The sequence below is a fragment of the Ahaetulla prasina genome, chromosome 1 (genome assembly GCF_028640845.1).
Source record: "Ahaetulla prasina isolate Xishuangbanna chromosome 1, ASM2864084v1, whole genome shotgun sequence".
Taxonomy (NCBI): Eukaryota; Metazoa; Chordata; class Lepidosauria; order Squamata; family Colubridae; genus Ahaetulla; species Ahaetulla prasina.
The window spans coordinates 344979350-345000882 of NC_080539.1; the positions used below are offsets into that span (position 1 = coordinate 344979350).

General features: G+C 37.1%; 1 protein-coding gene across 1 annotated transcript in view; it reads left to right on the forward strand.

The window, feature by feature from the left end:
* Positions 1 to 10540: 10540 nt before the first annotated feature.
* PPP2R5E (protein phosphatase 2 regulatory subunit B'epsilon) overlaps positions 10541 to 21533 on the forward strand; it is an 80438-nt gene continuing 69445 nt past the window's right edge. The window contains exons 1-2 of the mRNA XM_058162915.1: positions 10541 to 11284; positions 14522 to 14685. Coding sequence (XP_058018898.1) covers positions 14529 to 14685 — 157 coding nt within the window. The 5' untranslated portion in view covers positions 10541 to 11284; positions 14522 to 14528. The remainder of the gene's footprint in view (positions 11285 to 14521; positions 14686 to 21533) is intronic.

Below are 21533 nucleotides of genomic sequence, written 5' to 3' on the forward strand. Positions count from 1 at the left end.
TTGGTTATCTCAAATTCTATTTTTTATTGTTTGTCATTGATTTATATTTAATATTTTATCAAAGATTTCAAAACTGCAGTTATAGGATTCCTCTTTCATTCAGAGCAAGTCTAATCATATAGAGGAGGCAACTACATCATATTTCTTAAAACTATGCTTTGTATATTGTAAGACATTAAATGTATCTTTCTGCACTATGCACATAGTTAATTTTTTAAAGGAATTCCCATGCTCCAAAACATTTAGTTACTTTGTTCAGACTTTGTCAATATAGATGTGAATTTAATCCTTGAAGTTTTCTCAACCCAGAAAAAATGACTGAACCAACACAGTTTTCTTAAATTACTACTTTGGAAAATGAATGTATATACGTATGAAAGTACCTCTATTAAATCAGTAATAAATATTAATATTTTCCATCAGCAGAGATTGGTACCCTTAGAAGATTTGAATTGGGGTATAAGAATAAGAATTGGGTAATGTTTTCTAATCTTTGCAAGTTGATTTAAGAGCTGTTCTCAAATCAAGAATAGGTAAAATATTTTTAAAAGTAGAGGTTACTCATTCCAATGATGCCAACAGGCAAGATTTATGCAAATTATCTCAGAACCTTTGGCTAAGACAGTTGAGAAATAACTGCTATTTCTAGTTTTTTAGAATCTATCTGATTCTCAGAAAATTTCATTTGCTGAAATACAGTGTGACTAATCAGTTTCCTAGCAAAAGGTGCATGGGTAATAACTTAAATGTTAAATTTCTATTTTGGAAAAAAAATTGACAAGTATCAAAATATCAATGAACATTATGAATGAAATCCCACATTCCTGGGATTTTTATTTGCAAATCCTAGATATTAAACAATTTCAAATAATCAAGTCACATTTCAGTTAGCTTAACTCCTTGCCGTTGTACTTCTACTTTAAATATTGTACAATGCTCTAAAATTCTAAATTTAAGGATCATTATATTTAGGGATTATTAACATGACAAATGTAAAATTAATGAGAAAACATGACTATCTTTGGATTCTGGCTGTATATAAATAAGATATATACAATTAAACGGTACAATTTAGAGAAGTAATTTGAAGTGCACTGCTAATTTCTGGAAATGTTTCTAAGACTTCCCCCCCCCAACAATTTGTTTTGAATATTATTATTATATTTAATATTTTATCAAAGAATTCAAAACTGCAGTTATAGGATTCCTCTTTCATTCAGAGCAAGTCTAATCATATAGAGGAGGCAACTACATCATATTTCTTAAAACTATGCTTTGTATATTGTAAGACATTAAATGTATCTTTCTGCACTATGCACATAGTTAATTTTTTAAAGGAATTCCCATGCTCCAAAACATTTAGTTACTTTGTTCAGACTTTGTCAATATAGATGTGAATTTAATCCTTGAAGTTTTCTCAACCCAGAAAAAATGACTGAACCAACACAGTTTTCTTAAATTACTACTTTGGAAAATGAATGTATATACGTATGAAAGTACCTCTATTAAATCAGTAATAAATATTAATATTTTCCATCAGCAGAGATTGGTACCCTTAGAAGATTTGAATTGGGGTATAAGAATAAGAATTGGGGTAATGTTTTCTAATCTTTGCAAGTTGATTTAAGAGCTGTTCTCAAATCAAGAATAGGTAAAATATTTTTAAAAGTAGAGGTTACTCATTCCAATGATGCCAACAGGCAAGATTTATGCAAATTATCTCAGAACCTTTGGCTAAGACAGTTGAGAAATAACTGCTATTTCTAGTTTTTTAGAATCTATCTGATTCTCAGAAAATTTCATTTGCTGAAATACAGTGTGACTAATCAGTTTCCTAGCAAAAGGTGCATGGGTAATAACTTAAATGTTAAATTTCTATTTTGGAAAAAAAATTGACAAGTATCAAAATATCAATGAACATTATGAATGAAATCCCACATTCCTGGGATTTTTATTTGCAAATCCTAGATATTAAACAATTTCAAATAATCAAGTCACATTTCAGTTAGCTTAACTCCTTGCCGTTGTACTTCTACTTTAAATATTGTACAATGCTCTAAAATTCTAAATTTAAGGATCATTATATTTATAATATAATGGCCATTATATTTAGGATTATTAACATGACAAATGTAAAATTAATGAGAAAACATGACTATCTTTGGATTCTGGCTGTATATAAATAAGATATATACAATTAAACGGTACAATTTAGAGAAGTAATTTGAAGTGCACTGCTAATTTCTGGAAATGTTTCTAAGACTTCCCCCCCCAACAATTTGTTTTGAATATTATTATAATTAAAGATGCTCAGAAACATCTGATCTCTTAAATACTTAAAAAGCCTTATAAATATAATGGCCATTATATTTATAATATAATGGCCATTATATTTAGGGATTATTAACATGACAAATGTAAAATTAATGAGAAAACATGACTATCTTTGGATTCTGGCTGTATATAAATAAGATATATACAATTAAACGGTACAATTTAGAGAAGTAATTTGAAGTGCACTGCTAATTTCTGGAAATGTTTCTAAGACTTCCCCCCCCCAACAATTTGTTTTGAATATTATTATAATTAAAGATGCTCAGAAACATCTGATCTCTTAAATACTTAAAAAGCCTTATAAATATAATGGCCATTATATTTATAATATAATATAAATATAATGGCCATTATATTTATAATATAATATATAATGAGGTATATTATAATGACCTTTGTTTTCAGAAAGAAGCATGATGGAAGTTTTTCAATAAAGGGAAATATAGAAAAACTTAGTGTCATGCTCATATATCATCTTTACAGATGTTGTTAACACTATACTATGGCAGCATATGATGGTACAATGTTTCAATCAATTTCAGGATGAAAAACTCATCAATGAGGAGGAGGAGTATAATTTATTAACCTTGTATGATATCAGTTTCTCAAGGACTCTAGAAGGACCCGAGGAAGAAATCTCTGCCCCCTCCCCACTTTCCCTTTCCAACCCAGCCTTCCAAGGGGACCTTTGAGGGAGAAATCTCTGCCCCTCCCACTTTCCCTTTCCAAGGCAGCCTTCCAAGAGGACCTCTCGAAAAAGGCAGCTTTCTCCTGGCCGTTTACCACCACCACACCCTCCACGCTGGCCATCCTAGGCTGGGTTAGAAAACAAGGAGGAAGTTCAAGGACCACATCGATGGCACGAGCTCAGATTGCCGGCTGGGGATGATGGGCGCTGCAGTGCGATCTCGGGAGAGACTAGGGGAAGAAAGAATGACTGTTTCCCACACCCTAGGATTGGGGAAAACATTGACCCCCTTAGTTGCGGGAGAAGGGTTGCGCTTCAAAGCGGTCGCCTCCATCCATCAATCCATCCTTCCTTCCTTACTTCCATCCATCCATCCATCCTTTTTTTCCCAGCGAGCGGTGCGTGTGTGTGACATGCAAGCAAGGCGTCTCACAGGCGTGTGTGTGTGTGTTTGTGGTGGGGTCTCGTCCCAGCCACCCACCCACTCGCTCCCTTTCCCTCTTCGGGCGTGGGCTGTTCCCGTTCGCCCTGGCCTCCGTCCTCCGATCTCCTGCGCTGGGAGGCGGCGGGAGCCAGCTACCTTGCCAGACCTTCTACTTAAACTATGTTGCTTTCAGAGATAATTCAGAGATAACCTCAGAATTAGATAAATCAGAGCAAATATGATCTGAGCAAGTGAGCCACGGTGGTGCAGTGGTTAGAGTGCAGAACTGCAGGCTACGTCTACTGACTGCCGGCTGCCTGCAATTTGGCAGTTCAAATCTCACCAGGCTATAGGTTGACTCAGCCTTCCATCCTTCCAAGGTGGGTAAAATAAGAACCCAGATTGTTAGGGGCAATATGCTGACTCTGTAAACCGCTTAGAGAGGGTTATATAGCACTGTAAATCAGTATATAAGTCTAAGTGCTATTGCTATTGCTAAGATATAATGCATAAGCAGATATATTTATTATATTTGGTGTTCCTCATGTGTAACCTCATATGATTAGTTTTTATAAATGACAAAGAAAAGTTCACTTCCATTCATGTTCCACTGTTCTATCACTTCACAAACCAATTTAATTTTTGGTTTTGGTAACTATCTTCAAAGCGCTCCATGGCTTAGGGCCGGGCTACTTACGGGACCGTCTGCTGCCACCGATTGCCTCCCACCGACCCGTGCACTCTCACAGGGAGGGACTCCTTAGGGTGCCGTCCGCCAGGCAGTGCCGACTGGCGACACCCAGGGGAAGGGCCTTCTCTGTGGGGGCTCCCACCCTCTGGAATGAACTTCCCCCAGGACTCCCGCCAACTTCCTGACCTTCGAACCTTCTGCCGCGAGCTTAAAACACATCTATTTATTTGTGCAGGACTGGACTAGAATTTTAATTTTAAATTTAGTTTTAATGGGGTTTTATCATTTTAATTGTAATTCTAAATTTTGGCCTATTTAAATAAGTTTTTTAATTAATGTTTTATCTTGTATTATATTGGTATTTTTATCGGGCTGTAAACCGCCCTGAGTCCTTCAGGAGATAGGGCGGTATAAAAATTTGATTAAATAAATAAATAAATAAATAATTTCAGTACTGCAGATGACCAAGGCAGATGAGAAAACTACATGAAACAATAGATAATTATAATAAAGAAACAGAGTAAAGATAATTTTTTGTATATCAAGTCTTGTAAAACTTGGACTGCTTACTCCATTTTTTATACAGGATAACTATGTGAACAAAGAAGCATCACTGCTTCTCTCAAATGATTTACTGATTCACCATTTTGGACCCAATCCTTTCAAATGGAAGAACAGTTCTATACCACACTAAGTAAACTTGCTATACTGTAATGTAGTCCTTGACTTACAACTGTTAATTTAGTGACCATTTGAAGTTACAATGGCCCTGAAAAAAATGACTTATGACTGTTCTTCACATTTATGACAGTTGCAGCACCCCACTGTCATGTGATCAAAATTTGGATGCTTGGCAACTGGCAAGTCATTATCCCAGAGGCATATGATAACTTTTTGTGACTTTCTGACAAGCAAAGTCAATGGGGTAGCCAGATCCACTTAAAAACCATGTTACTAATTTAAAATCTGTAAAATGATGCAAAATCCACTTAATTGTCTTGCTCAGCAACAGTCAGTTTGGGCTTAATTGTGGTCATTAAGTCGAGAGCTACCTATATATAAATAACAATTTCATTTATCCCTGGTTAATAAAAATAAAAACAAAATCATTTATGTAAAAAAACTTCTGCTAATATAACTCATCACATAAACAGTACATGTAATCAGAACTGAACACAAATATAGGATTACTATCTCAATGTGAATAAGGTTTGCTTATGTGTGTAGGCTGGGCATTTTCAAATTGAATATTCTGAGACAAAATCAGAGGGTTTACTGACAGACCACATACATACTAAAGTTGATATAACAAAGATGATATATATAGCAAAGCTTGCTCTTTTTGAGGTTCAAAACAGATATTTATTTATAAATATAGTCTCTAAGAAAAGAAAATAAACTTCAGAATTTATTTTTTAGTGAATGGACACAAAATATAGATACATAATAGAAAAAATTAATGCACAGCAGTCTCAGTGAGGTACTTATACTTCTTCATATCTTTGGCTCCTGTCATTGACAATGTTGAAGTCAACAAAGTAACTACATAAGACTTGAGATCAACCTCAATATTGCCCCTGCAATACTCTTGGACCAATATCTTCACATACTGTAGGCATAGTCACTGCCTTCCCCTCCATTTTCCAAACAGGGATCGAAGTCTGTCACTTTCTACAAGGTACAGCTTTAATAGCATCAAATGATTACCCTAAACATTTTATATATTGTAAGCATTTTATGTTACATTAGCATTTTAATAAGGGTTACATTAGCATTTTAGCCTTGCAGTCTAGGCCTCTTTTCTAACTTTAGAAAAACAAGTTTCTCTTTTTCGCCAAGGCCATCTTTTGGTATGTGAGAGCTTGCCTTTTCAGCAGCTAAACAATATAGATAGCCTCAACTTATGACAATTGTGATATGGAATCTTGGTCGTTGAACAAAGTGGTCATTAAAACAAGATGTCACATGACTGCTTCATTCAATGACTGCAAACCAGATGCTTTTGGTTATGGTCGTTAAGGTTATTGAGCATATGGAGTACCAGGTAAGGCATATTGAGTGGCAGAGGGAGGTGGAGAAGACCTTGGGAGGCCTGGCACAGGCCACACACAAGTCTCCCCCTCCCCCATGCAACCCACATTTCTTATCTTGTTGCACTCTCTCTCTGCTCAGGAATTTAAAACATTGCTTGGATTTCTGGTCTCATTCATCTCTGGGGGCTGGTTGAAAAAGCTCCCTGCCAAAGGATTTCAGCTCTATCCCTACTTTGATTTCATAAGTGTGAATAGATTGCCAAGCACCCAGATTGTGGTCATGTGACTAAAGAGTGGTAATGCACTGTTTTGCAACAATCTGAAGTGCTTTACAGGCCATAAAGCACCCTTTCTGAGACCATCATTAAGAAAATAGTCCTAAATTGAGGATTACTTCTATACAGCATATTGTTAAAGTCCTTGAATACACTTCCAAGTTTTAAGGAAGATATAATAAGAAAGTAATGTAACTCACCAATTTACCACTAGTGCAATGTCACTTAAGAAGCAATGTTTTCTATTGTTCAATTCTCACACACTAATCGATTTTATTGTTTGATCACTTGCTTTCTGAGGTATCCCATACAATGAATATGTACCATTTTTTTCCTATATGTACCCAGTAAAAAATAATAATAATCCCCTTTAATAAATGCTTTTTGCTTTGCCTGGATTACTTGGCCATTCAAATTTTTGGCTGTGGGAAGAAGCCCCTTCCCAAAGGTCTCTCTCTCTCAAATTCAGGGATCAAATTCTTACCAACTCCATGCAAAATTCAGGGTCTCTGAATTTCAAGACATTAAGTCTTCCATTTTCAAAAGAAAATAAACTTCAGAATTTATTTTTTAGTGAATGGACACAAAATATAGATACATAATAGAAAAAATTAATGCACAGCAGTCTCAGTGAGGTACTTGTACTTCTTCATATCTTTGGCTCCTGTCATTGACAATGTTGAAGTCAACAAAGTAACTACATAAGACTTGAGATCAACCTCAATATTGCCCCTGCAATACTCTTGGACCAATATCTTCACATACTGTAGGCATAGTCACTGCCTTCCCCTCCATTTTCCAAACAGGGATCGAAGTCTGTCACTTTCTACAAGGTACAGCTTTAATAGCATCAAATGATTACCCTAAACATTTTATATATTGTAAGCATTTTATGTTATATAAACATTTTTTAAAAAATAAGTTATATAAACATTTTTTCCTTTTTCCAACCCTGTCCTAATATTAAAACATAAATTGAAACATAAATTAGAAAACAATTTGTCTTAAGAAACATCTGAGTTCTCGTTCCTTTTTTTTGCATGATAAATTCTTATGTCCAAAGGTTTTTGTTCACTATAGTGATGACTAATTGATGTGATATACTATGGCAGCCTATATAAATTTGCAGCAGTAAACTATCAACCACTGATTGATAACCTACTCTTTGGAAAGAAAAAAGCACAAAACAGCTCAAATAAGCAGATGTAATTTATTTATTTGATTTATATAGCTGCCCATATTCTATTTGACTTTAGTTGGCTTACAGAAAAAAATATAACCAAAATCATATTAACAAAAATCCATTAAAACAATCAAAACTATTACAAAGAAAACATAATCTGTGGAACAATGCAATCAATCTCAACAATAATCCAGCTATTTTGTGGCTTCTATACTATCACTACAAGAATTATAGGCCTGATGGCAAAATTATGCCTTCAGGCCCCTTCTGGAAGACTAGTAAAGTCAGGGCCTGACTGGTGAGTGAAATATGCTTAAACTGGCATAAAAAGAACAAGAGAAGAAATCTATATTAATGAGAGGCCAAAATGATGTATTGTAATGATTAATCTAGAATGTGTTGATCTTTTCTTTTATATACACTGAGAACATATGCACCAAGACAAATTCCTTGTGCATCCAATCACACTTGGCCAATAAAAAAATCTATTCTATTCTATTCTATTCTTTATATCTGTACTCAGTGAATTAAATTTTATTGGGTCTATTTTTCTTAACACCTAGCATCTTACAATTCTAATAAGCGGCATTTGTGTCCCCACAGCCTGCAGTGTTCAATTTCTAAGCAGCAGAGTGGAATCACTACCACATTAAAAAGTTCTAAACAGCCAATATAGGAATCTTCCAATCCGTCTTACCTGTTTCATGGATTATTCAAATGAAAGAGGTCAAAAACTAAAAAGTAACTGTTACGTTATTGCATTGAAGCAGTCTCATTACAACTGGTTCTTAATTTTCTCAAATGGAAAAGGTCTCACAAAAATCACTTTAGTCACCTTTTCAATTTGTTTCATAATGCTTTGTATAATTAAGCTTAACGTGCAGTTTGTTAATGCACACAATAGCTAGGTACCTGTCAAAATCCAATTCTACTTCATAGAACCATACTGCAAACCTTCAATCTGAAAATGTTCCATCAATTAAGAATTGCTAGCTTGGGGAATAAATGCAATATACTACTGTTACCTGGAATTTTAGGCTTCATTATTAGCATTTTAATAAGGGTTACATTAGCATTTTAGCCTTGCAGTCTAGGCCTCTTTTCTAACTTTAGAAAAACAAGTTTCTCTTTTTCGCCAAGGCCATCTTTTGGTATGTGAGAGCTTGCCTTTTCAGCAGCTAAACAATATAGATAGCCTCAACTTATGACAATTGTGATATGGAATCTTGGTCGTTGAACAAAGTGGTCATTAAAACAAGATGTCACATGACTGCTTCATTCAATGACTGCAAACCAGATGCTTTTGGTTATGGTCGTTAAGGTTATTGAGCATATGGAGTACCAGGTAAGGCATATTGAGTGGCAGAGGGAGGTGGAGAAGACCTTGGGAGGCCTGGCACAGGCCACACACAAGTCTCCCCCTCCCCCATGCAACCCACATTTCTTATCTTGTTGCACTCTCTCTCTGCTCAGGAATTTAAAACATTGCTTGGATTTCTGGTCTCATTCATCTCTGGGGGCTGGTTGAAAAAGCTCCCTGCCAAAGGATTTCAGCTCTATCCCTACTTTGATTTCATAAGTGTGAATAGATTGCCAAGCACCCAGATTGTGGTCATGTGACTAAAGAGTGGTAATGCACTGTTTTGCAACAATCTGAAGTGCTTTACAGGCCATAAAGCACCCTTTCTGAGACCATCATTAAGAAAATAGTCCTAAATTGAGGATTACTTCTATACAGCATATTGTTAAAGTCCTTGAATACACTTCCAAGTTTTAAGGAAGATATAATAAGAAAGTAATGTAACTCACCAATTTACCACTAGTGCAATGTCACTTAAGAAGCAATGTTTTCTATTGTTCAATTCTCACACACTAATCGATTTTATTGTTTGATCACTTGCTTTCTGAGATATCCCATACAATGAATATGTACCATTTTTTTCCTATATGTACCCAGTAAAAAATAATAATAATCCCCTTTAATAAATGCTTTTTGCTTTGCCTGGATTACTTGGCCATTCAAATTTTTGGCTGTGGGAAGAAGCCCCTTCCCAAAGGTCTCTCTCTCTCAAATTCAGGGATCAAATTCTTACCAACTCCATGCAAAATTCAGGGTCTCTGAATTTCAAGGCGACATTAAGTCTTCCATTTTCAAAAGAAAATAGGCGACAGGCAAGCAACACATTTCCAACCATACAGAAATGAAGCCAGGGAAGCGTTAGCGCTGAGAAGTAATTGTGGTAGCCTACAAAACCAACCTTTTGTTTCAGGAAACGGGGAACCCGCAGGAAGTGCCCGGTTCGCTTCAGTCAATTTTCTTATAACATTTATTGGGGTGGGGGGAGGGGAGAGGGGGAGGAGAAGAATCCAAACTTAGCCCCGAAAAGAAGTCATTTCATTTGCAAAAATTATTATTATTATTTTAATGGCAAGACAGCCGTTTAATTTGAAGACCGGTGGAAACTGACCATTCACCGAGGCGGGCGGCGCGCGGAACTCTTGTTGTCGGAGCTCTTCTTGTGCCTCACGGTACTGTCCGCGTCCGGGCAAAGAAATTCCCACGGCAATTCCAGGGAAAACCGGACCTTTCCCAAGCAAGTCCGTCAGCGGGAGAGCCGCTCAAATTTTATAGACGAAAAGCCAGCTTTCTTTTAATCGCCTTGTACACTTTCCCACAGAGAGCTCTTCCTCCTCCTCTCGGCGTCAGTCCTCCCCACAACCTCAACTCAACCCATCAGCACCACCATCCCTGCGGGCCTATCCAACACCACTGCGAGAGCGGCGGGAGGAAGGCCTGTTTGAGTGATTTTCTTGCCCAATGAGGCCGCGCGTCGTACTTCAGTGACAGGAGCGTCGCGCGCAGCCTAACGGCTCCGCCTCCTCCTCTGGCCCGTGGGCGTGTGCGCGAGGCGGAGCGGTGAGGGTAGCATGTTGGGGTGTGAGGGTGAACGGCTGGTTTGGGTGACGGCGTGAGCGCGAACGAGCGAAGGTGCGCGCTCCACGGAGAGAGAGAGCGAGCGAGCGAGAGAGAGCGGGAGAGGGCGCGAGTGAGCGGGCCATGGCCGGAGCTCAGTGACTGACTGACTGACAATAGAAACCAGCGAGAGCTGCAGAAACGCCCGCAGTCCCAGGAACAAGAAGAGGAAGGCCGCAGCCGCCAACAGAACGCCGCCTCTCGTTAGCTTTCGCCGAGCCTTCTTCCTCCCCTCCTCCTCCTCCTCCTCCTCGCACCCCGCAGGCAGCTCGGGCCGCGCTCGCTTAGCGCCCCTCCTTTCCCCAGGCCGACTCGCCGGGAATGTGAGAGAAGCAGCCGCGGAGAAGAAGGAGGAGGAGGAGGAGGCCTGGCAAGCGGCGGTCGGCTCGTCAGGAGGAGAAAGGCGGGAGAGGCCCCGGCCCGGAGCGTTGCATGGGACCGAGTGGAAGCTGCTGCCGCCTCCGATCCTGACTCCGCCGCTAACGTCGTCTTGCGCTGGGGAGGCCGACGAGGCCTACCAGGCTGCGGCTGCTGCTTCTGCGGCAGGGAGCGCACCGCAGAAAGAGAGAGGGAGGGAGAGACACGCGCCGACTAGGCTTGCCGCCTTCGCTTCAACCAGGGATCGACTTCGTCCTTTTCTCTCCTTTTCTTGTCTCCGGATTCTCTACCAGGAGGGATCAAGGTAACTTGCTTACCAGGCCGGGGAAGCCGACGACCCGCCTGCCGACGGGGAGAAATGGGGGGACATTATTAGAGAGGGGGCGGAGAAAAAGGAGCCGGTGGAAGAAGAGCGGCTGAGGGTTTTCTGTACAAACCCAGCACGCGAGATCTTTTAGGACTTGATCTCTTCCTTCTTGAGGGTCATCTAGCATAGGCAATAGCGAGCAGCCGATCGCAGATCGGGATTGGTGTCTCTTCTGTTATCAAAGGGTCCCTTCCCTTTTAATGCCCTTGGTATGTTTTTTTTCCAACCTCGTTTCCTAATTTTCCCCTTCTCCCAATCTCTGACGTCTGTGATAAATCAGTTGCTTTATAGTAATCATCTTTCCATCACCTCCTTTAAAAATAATCTTTCTCATGTCTGCACTGTCTCGGCGGTGCCGGTGGTGGGGATAAATGCTGCGGTTCACCTTAATAAATGGCAGTTATTTCAAGAATAATTTGTTATTCCCATTTTTAAAGAATGAGGTCCTATTTTAGAATAGAAGATATGAAGGAGGGGGTAACCCCTCTACAATCTTGTGTATCCTTATTGCTAAGGATGGCTAACTTAGAATGAGGTTTAATAATTTATAAAGCAAGAGAGAAGAACTGTTACTAAATTTATAGCTGAGAAGTGTTGCTTCTTGTTGACACAATGATCCTGCAGCTGAACTGATCTGCTTGAGGACTTGTCAGTTAATATAGTGAATGGTTCTTTTTTTGTGGAACTGTGAAAATATTTCTGAAGGGATGGAAATAATGTATTCTAAGAGTTATGGGCAGTGCAAATATAAACCATCCTTAATATATTCAGAACCTAAGATTCTAATCTAAGTACAGTTGGGGTGGGGGTGGGGCGAAGGTTTGTAGGACTTTTGGATTTAATGGCTGGAATTGTGCTGTCCATGTTACAGTATTTGGTGGGGATTTCTGATTCCCAGTGGAATTAAAGTAATACTTTTGTTATTTGAAGAACATTTCTCAGTATGCATAAGGTGCCGGTTTCATGCAACTAAAAATACCGATTGCAATGATACTCCTGTAGAAAGCCTACATATAAATTGTTTATGTTATGTTAAAATGATAACTATTATACTAATCAAGTATCACTATACTTTCATACTAAACTATGCAACTTGGTGAAATAATGCAATAGTGGCCTTGAGAATAATGACTTGATAAAGTAGCAGTTGATTTTGATAAATCTGCTTTTCCCACTGAGCATCAGTTGATGTGATCTTTGTAGTAGAAAAATAGCTCTTATGCACACAATTGTGGTTTGTCCCACTTATATTTTATAGCTATATTGTCATGCTAAATGTTTATAAATACCCAGATATCAAATTTCCAGTTTGATGAGATAAATTCAAATTAGTGTTCAGAAGTGTTTCATCATGGTAATAATACCCTTTGTCTTAAAAAGATTGCGTAGATGTCTCATTGTGTGGTCTTATTGACCTGATTAAATTTACTAAAGATGAATCTTGTAGTGATTTTAGTGAGTTTTTTTAATATGTAATTTTATTATTATGCTTAGTACCACTTGAAAATCTATTTTGGGCATAAAAACAGCTTGATTTAAAAGCTTGATATTATATATTTAATATATTGCCTCAGACCTACATCTCTATCAAAAAATCCAAGAGACCACTTTTTTTCTAGGAGTATATTTATATATATTTAAAGATAAAACATTTTTATTTTTATTATTTGGACATTCTTTTACTATATTTACTTTTCCATCTTTAGCATTATTGTCATCATTATAAGGTGGTAGCACACAAAATCTTTCTCTTATAATATGAGCAAGGTTGAGCTAAACTTCTCTGAATGCCAAGATACTCTAAGAATCTCCTCAGCCTCCATGTATTTGCTATTATATAAATAGATACTTTCGCATGAATGGACTGAAAATAGTAGAGGAGAAAATCTCTAAAACATGCAACGTGAGAAAAAGATCATAGCATGGAATTGCTATGAAGTTATGAGTTTGAAAAAATAATAATCTTGTGCTTATTGGAATGCTACTGCTGCATTTATATTTTCCTCTTACCCGGCTATTCCCTACATTTTGCTTAACTAATGCAGAGTGATATGTTTGGCTCACTGAGAAAGGTGACCATATGCCACATACCAGGTTTAGGAAGGAAGCAGCTACTTGACTGATAATGCTCATAGAGATAAGATGTGAAAAGTAAAAGTAGAAATCTGGTCCACCAGCTCCTCCCAGATCTGAATTAGTTGTGAGAGGGACAGTTCTTGAATGTGCAGGGAGCACACGTAATTGGTTTAGAGACTTGATCTATAGCTAACTTAGACAGCTTCTATGTTCCAACAGCATACCTCTGATTGAAAATCACTATCTGATGGGAAGGCTATGTAACGATGAAAAGGCTTTAATTTTAAGTTTAACTAGACAATTGAGTTATGTATCATCTACCGTTTTCCCTCCATTTTCTGTGAAGCAAAAGATAAAAGTAGCATAATAGCAGATATAGTAACTGTCTAACTTTTGCATAAACTCTTATTAGATAGGTGTCCTTGAATGTGGAATTTTTCAATTGTGATGACTGGAAGACACATACTCTTGCCAAAGTATAATGATTTTAGAAAAAATGTATTGCATGCATGTATGTATGTATGTATGTATGAATGAATATAAGTGTGTGTGTGTATTATTGGAGTGCTATTGCTATTAAGATATTACAGACTTGTTTTCTCTGCCTGTTAGTGGCAGATGAATGTAATAGATGCAGGAAAATTTTGAAGAGTATCTCAGAAGAAGGAGAATACAATGGTAATAAAATAAATTCATGGCCCAGGAAACTGAAATACTTGTAAAGCCAGACAACATTGAAAAGTTCAACTGTTGATTGATAGATCTGACTAGTTGCTTTCAAGATAGGGTAATCAGAACTGTATTAGGATAATACGGATTTAAAAAAGGTTAGTACATATGCCCAGTGTATTAAAAATACTCTTCCTCAAATATATTGAGGTTACCTTCCTGAATTGTCAGCATTGGTCAAGTTGGCTGGAGAATTCTTGATAAAATTTCACACAACTGGAAGGTATGCAGTTTGAGGAAGGATACACTAAACTATACACAGTAGTTGACTGTTACTTGGTACTGTGATCTGACTGAGAGAGTAAAACATGGACAGATTAGGATTTTTTTTCTTCATTTTTACTTAGAAATAATGTCTGTTCTTTTCAGTAGGGATATGTCCTCAGCACCAACCACTCCTCCATCAGTGGATAAAGTAGACGGATTTTCTCGGAAGTCCGTCAGAAAAGCTAGGCAGAAGAGGTCGCAAAGCTCCTCCCAGTTTCGGTCTCAGGGCAAGCCTATTGAGTTAACTCCACTGCCTCTGCTAAAAGGTAAGGCTTTGTAGCCCTTTTACGTATTGAGAAACATTGGTTATACACAGTCTATTTGTATGCACATTTACTATTGTGTTAGTAAATTTGAATATTTATATGTATGTATTCAGGTATGCTGTTCTTTAAGCCTGACAGGCATATACCTATGAATCAGGAATATTGCAGGCTCACCTCTGCTTGTAAAATAGCTGCTATTTTTGCAGGAAGTGCAAGATTTGTAAATTACTGCTTTATTATAACATCTATTTTTAAACATTTAATCTTTAATAAATTTGTAATTTAATTAGAGAGGAAAATGTGTGAAAAATATAAAACTATGGTGAATGTTTGTTTTCTATTCTGGGTGCAATTTTACTGGCAAACATTTCAGCCTATGGAAAAGTATAGTTCTCACTACATGTTATATTTTGTAAATATGGCAAATAGGTATTAGAACATTCTGTTTTGGTTATTTGAACCTATCTTCATTTTGTTCAACAGCTGCTCACATTTTCTCTTCCATCTGGTTATTTAGTTCATTTACAAAGAGCAAGGTGTAGATTGTAATTGAACAAAGATCATTTTCATTTTGCTAGAGTCAAATAGAAAAAAAAAGTTTATATGTATCTCATGGTAGTGAAAGTAGCCTGATAATTGTGACTTTGTATGGCAGAATTGGTTTGTATTGGACTTATGAACATACCTTGTTGATAGAGAGAGGTTGGGTCTTTACTCAAACTCAAGATCAATCAACTTGTCTACTTTTTAAAAAAACTTCAGATATTGGAGAAGAGAGGTAAAGGATATGTTGTCCTTTCCTAGTGCTATATAGTATGTCCTAAGACAAAGTAGCCAGATCCTCTGAAAATCCTATTGTATTTGCTTTGTAGGCTTTCACCAGTTTTCGCTATGTGCACACATATGTGTAGAAAACACTTCTGTTAGGACCAACTCATTATTTTAATATTTTGAGGAGAGCGCTTCGCTTACAAAATACCTTTTGTGATACTCTTTGCATTGCTCTACCAAAACACTGCAATCAACGTTCTTGCTTTAAAATATTTGATTTCTATCAATTTTGATTGGTTTTTATGTCTTGTTTTAAATGAAACAATATTGGATTTGAGTATTAAGTATTGTTTAAAGTTTCAGCATAAAATTCCATGTGACACTTGAATTTTACATAAATCTACCAAAACTAAAATATTTAGAAAGTAACGGAGCTGATTTTCCTTATATTGGGTCAAAAAAAAGTTGCAATTTGACTGATCAAATGGTGATTGAGACTAGAGAAATTATATAAGAGAAGAGGGGGTGGTAATAATTAGAAAAGTCTTGCTTCACAGATTTATAAGGCCTAAGCAATATTCTAAACTATTACGACCTAATTATTATAAATAATTTATGGATTGTTACAAATACTAGGAATTTAATATGGAACCTTCTGTATAGAAGATGCTCATTTTATAACTGAGCACACTTTCCAAGTATTGCAATGCCAACAGTTTTTTGAGAAGGTGGATTATTTTTATTAATTTTAAAAAATATTTATTTATTTATTTATTTATTATTTATATTTTTATACCGCCCTTCTCCGAAGACTCAGGGCGGTATACAGCCAGAATAAAACAGTAACACAACAATTAAAACAATATATCACTAAAAATCTAATTCAATTTGGCTAAAAAGTTAAAAAATAATAAAATAAAATTATAAAAACCCTATAAAACCCCATTAAAATTCCCATTAGGCCAGCCCTGCTCGATGAAATAAGAAAGTCTTGAGCTCGCGCTTAAAGGTCCAGAGGTCAGGGAGTATGTATAGCCCCACAGGTAGTTCATTCCACAGGGCAGGTGCCCCACCGAGAATGCTTTTCCCCTAGGAGCTGCCAGCCGGCATTGTTTGGCTGACGGCACCCTAAGGATGCCTATATTAATAAAAATTATTAATTTGAATTTGAATTAAAACAAACTAACCATCCCATAAGCAGAATCATTTTTAATGTGGAAGCAGTGATGATCAGGAAATTTCTTATCATGATTTAAAAGGGGAAGTATATTTGTATGTGTCCAGTCCTTGTGCAACTGGGTAGTAAAGAACATTGATTTGTTTTGTAATTGTTAGAAAAACATGCCACATTTTTCATAAGAGGTATTCTCGACTTCATAGAATAGTTATTTATTTAAAAAGGCTTGTTTTCCTCTCCAATCCTACAAGACATTTGTGTACATTAGATTCCTTTCTAACAAGTTAAAATATAGAACTGTATTTTATAATTAAATGGGATATTTGATCATGGACAAAATGAGCTTGAAAAACCTTGAGTGCTAGACTTTAAATTTAAAAAATACTGCTTAGGAATTCTATGAGTTACCTACTTAATATGCAATTATTCATATAAAATTCTACATCACACAGATAATATAAGTTCTGAGTTACATACTTTTTATAATTTCTCAAATCTCTCTATTGAATTGTTGGGATAAGAGAATGTTTCTGATTTCTCAATACTACCATTACATTGCACAAAGGTGAATAAATATTTAGTAATACTGTTGATCATTTCTTCAATGTTCAAAACATACAACCTACCTAACTGGGTTGTGGTAACAGTTGTTGAAATAATGTAGTTCTGCATTACTGTTCATATGATGGGGGACTCTGCATTCATGATTAAAAATTAAATTGTATACTCATTTATAATTCAGTCTGTGTATTGCTAAATTAATTTGGTTTAATTTCTTAATGTCTGCGGAAATGTTTACTAATTGAGATTTGCAGATTTAGGGCATAAAAAAATTTCAGGTTTTTGGCACAAATTTGTAAAAAAAAGTCATTTACTAATAAACTAAATACATATCAGAAGTACTTGATGACAATTTTTACACTAGAACTATGATTTATTCAATGAGTAATTTGTACAGGTATGCAGGTTTGATAGACCATTTTACGTTTTAATTCTAGAATGTTAACTTGAATTATTGACTACCTGCCAGGACTTCATTGATTTAGGTAGAACATTATATATTTAAAGAGTTAATAATTGTATTGGCGGCAGGTATAATTATGTCACCTGAAGAATTCATCTATCAAATGAAGGCTATTGAACTTATAAAGACTGTTGAATCTCTATATTAACTCTTGTGTTGTAAAAATAAGTTTACTTCAGGATTCCCGTTCATAAAATGTATGTTTGATATTCTTAAAATTATATTGTATTCAATTTTCATTATCATGAAATATTTCTTTTATGATATCAGAGTAATATTAATTGCTCAAATGAAAGACGCCATCAGTGGTGGTATTTAGCTGGTTCTATCTGAATCGGGCGAACTCGTTAAGGCCGACTGTGGGATGCCCCGCCCACCCACGTGGACATCATGACATCCCATTTTTTCATGTTTTTGAGGCTCTGCGCATGCACAGAAGGCCTTGCGCATGTGCAAAGATAGTGCATGTGAGCGATGTGCGGCGCGCACACACATTTGCAAACTGGTAGGGAAGGTAAGTGAATACCACCTCTGGATCCTATGATAGGAAAATGGGCAGAATGAATAAGTATTTTGATTGAACTACTTATCAGAATTTTATTTAGTGATGAAATCTTTTAGATAAGCTCAGAAGATCTAGTTATGCTGATTTTAACACTTTCTAGCAGAACATGTTCGTGGAAAGTTATGAAAATTAATAAATCTAGACTCGGAATAGAAGTATATGAATGTATATTATTTTCATTTTCCTCATTTTTTTTCAGAGCCTTTTGTGACTCTTCACATCTTTAATTGGTGCTGCTAAAAGAAGTGATAAAGAGATTAATGTTTATTCCATATGAGAGTTGGAAAGAAAGATTTTTCTAAAGGAGCCACATTTCATTTATAGATTGTTTTTGTGTTAACGTTGAATATTTCTGTCTGGTAAGAATGCTGCAAGAAGGTCTGTAGAAAACTGGACACAGTATCCCAAATGAGGCCGAACAGAAGTAGAATTGAGTTTTTCAAGTTCCTGATAATGTATTCAAAACAAAATTTGTCTTTTTAGCATCATATTGTTGGGTCAAGTCCAGTTTCTGATTCTTTTCATAATTGCTACCACTACAGCCCAGGCAAATTCCTCTTATACTGTAAGGTAGCTGTTATGTCCCTATAATAACGACTGCATCTCAGCTGGATAGTTGCCTACCACTCTCATTGGCTGAGATGCCGGCAACTATACTAGCTCCTATTAGTTCGTATGTTTTGACAGTTCCTTTTTAAGCAGTTGTCAGTTGGGTTTGTTTTGCTGCTTAGGTCTGGAGCCGTCACCAAGTTGCTCATTACTTGTTCTTGCTAATAAAGTGTTATTGTATCAACAACGTATCAATCTAAGCCGATACTTAACTCACAGACATATTAATAGCCTTCAACTTATGACCACAATTGGACCAGAAGTTTGGTCGTAAGCTGTGTCAGTTGTACATTGAGGCACACACATGATCAATCCCTTTTTGCAACCATTTTTACAGTGGTCATTAAGTGAATTTATAGAGTTGTAAATTGTAAGTAATAGTTGTAATCTATTCTCCTAAATGGGTGGAAACTGGAAAAAACTTTGCAAATTATGACATGTGATCACAAGGTATGTGTGACATTTTACAACAGCTAGAAGTGCTTTTCAGTTAAAGAACTGGTCTTGAATCAAGGACTATCTTTAATTATGACTTCTGCTTTTTTCCCCAGATGCAGAACTTTACATTTTTCACCTTAAATTTCATCATAGTTGTTTCTGTATGAACTTATGTATATCTTTTAAATCTTTGCTTTTTCTTCTGAAGAATTAGCTACTTCTCCAATTTTTGTGTCATCTGCACATTTTGATAATCATTTCCTCAACCCAAGTAATTAATAAAAATGTATACTCTAGGACATTTCATTCAGTATTATCTGTAATCTGTTGTAGAGCCATATGTCAGTATTTTCTGGATATGAAGGTTCAGTCAGTTATGAAGCCATCTAACAGATTTATCATCTGGCTTATATTGTATCATTTTATTAATTTTTAATTAATTTTATTAAGACATTATAAAATATTTTATTGAATGCTTTGGTGAGGTTAAGATATTCTACAGTATGTCAGTGGCATTCTCAAATCTATTAAACTTGCAATTCTCTCTCAAAGGAAGAGATAACGCTTATGTGACTTAACATTTTTGTGACAGACCCATGGTGGCTCTTCTTAATTGTTGCATTGTTACCTAAATGTTCACAGTTGACTCTATCATCTATTTTAACTATCTGCTTAAAAAAATTGCCCAATATGGATGTTAAACTGAAAATCTGTAAATTTCCTTATCCTCCTCCTTTCCTTTTTAAAATTTAGGAATATTTACTCTCTTCTATTTTTCTGGGACTTTACTGATCTTCCAGCAGGTCACCTACAGAGAAAGAACATGACACTTAGCAAAATTTAAAGTTGGGAAAACAAAAGAATATTAGAAAATAGCTCTGTCTTCATTCTTTTCGGCATAAGTGGGAGGGAGGGAAAATGCTGCCTTCAATTCTGTTACTTCAGGCCTATAGTGGTTCCACCTCAGTTTGGCATTTAATACAATCATTCCTCTGCATCTAGTAGACCAGTGATGGCTAATCTTTTTGCCATCGCATGCCAAAAGCGGGGATAGTGTGGGGGGTGGGGGGGAGTTGCGCACATGCCCACACCCATAATTCAGTGTGCCCTGCTCCTCCCGCTTTTGGCATGTGATGGCACAGTGGGCCCAGTAGGCCAGTTTTTTGCCTCTCCAGGCTCCAGAGACTTTTTTGGAGCCTGGGGAGATCGAAAACAGCTTCCCCCCCCGCCCCCAGAAGCCCTATGGAGACTGGAAACAGCCCGTTTCCTGACTTCCGGTGGGACTGAAAGGCCCATTTTTCTCTTTCCCCAGGCTCCAGAGGCTTTCTAGGAGCCTACGGAGGGTGAAAATGGCCTCCCCCCCCAGAGGCTGGAAACAGCCTGTTTCTCAATGGTGGGTCTGGAAGGCCTAAATTCAGTTGGCAGGTGTGCGCATGTGTGCTGGAGCTGAGTTAGGGCAACTCTTGCGTGCCCACAGATATGGCTCTATGTGCCATGCCACCTGTGGTATGTGTGCCATAGGCTCGCCAATATGGTAGTAGACAAACTGGGCCTTTTAGGCTTTAATACTCCTTTGCGCAACTGGATTCTTGATTGTCTTGTTGATAGGCCCCAGTATGTGCAAGTTGGGACTAATATTTCTAACACCATTTTCTTGGGCACAGGTTCTCCTCAGGGCTGTGTCTTAAATCTGCTGTTGTTCACCCTGTTGACCCATGACTGTTGTGCAAGGTCTGTCACCAACCATATTGTGAAGTATCCGGATGATACAATAGTAATGGGCCTTATTCAGGACGACAATTACCGCAAGGAGGTAGAGCGGTGAACAAGTGTAATAAAAACAGTCTTGTTTTAAACATTTGAAAAACTAAAGAGATCATTGTTGATTTCAGAAAATGTGATTTAATATGAACAAGGAATGGGAAGATTTTTACAGGTCTTTACAGGTTGTACTTGCTTACTTGTGGCCACTTGTGACCATTCAAAATTACAATGGCATTGAAAAATGTGATTTACTTATTTTTCGGTGTATAAGACACACCTTTTTACCCTCCAAAAAAGGGTGAAAATCTGGGTGTGTCTTATATGCCAAATGCACAGCCTGTCCTGAAGAGGAACAAACCTCTTTAGGATGGTAGGGGTGGGGGAATCTGCCCAGCAGCTTCGGCAAACAAGTTGGGCCCCACGGTTCGCGGAGGAACGTTTCACTTTAGGGGCTCCCGCTCGGCTCGGCTCCTGGGTATAGAGAGGGCTTAGGCGGTGGC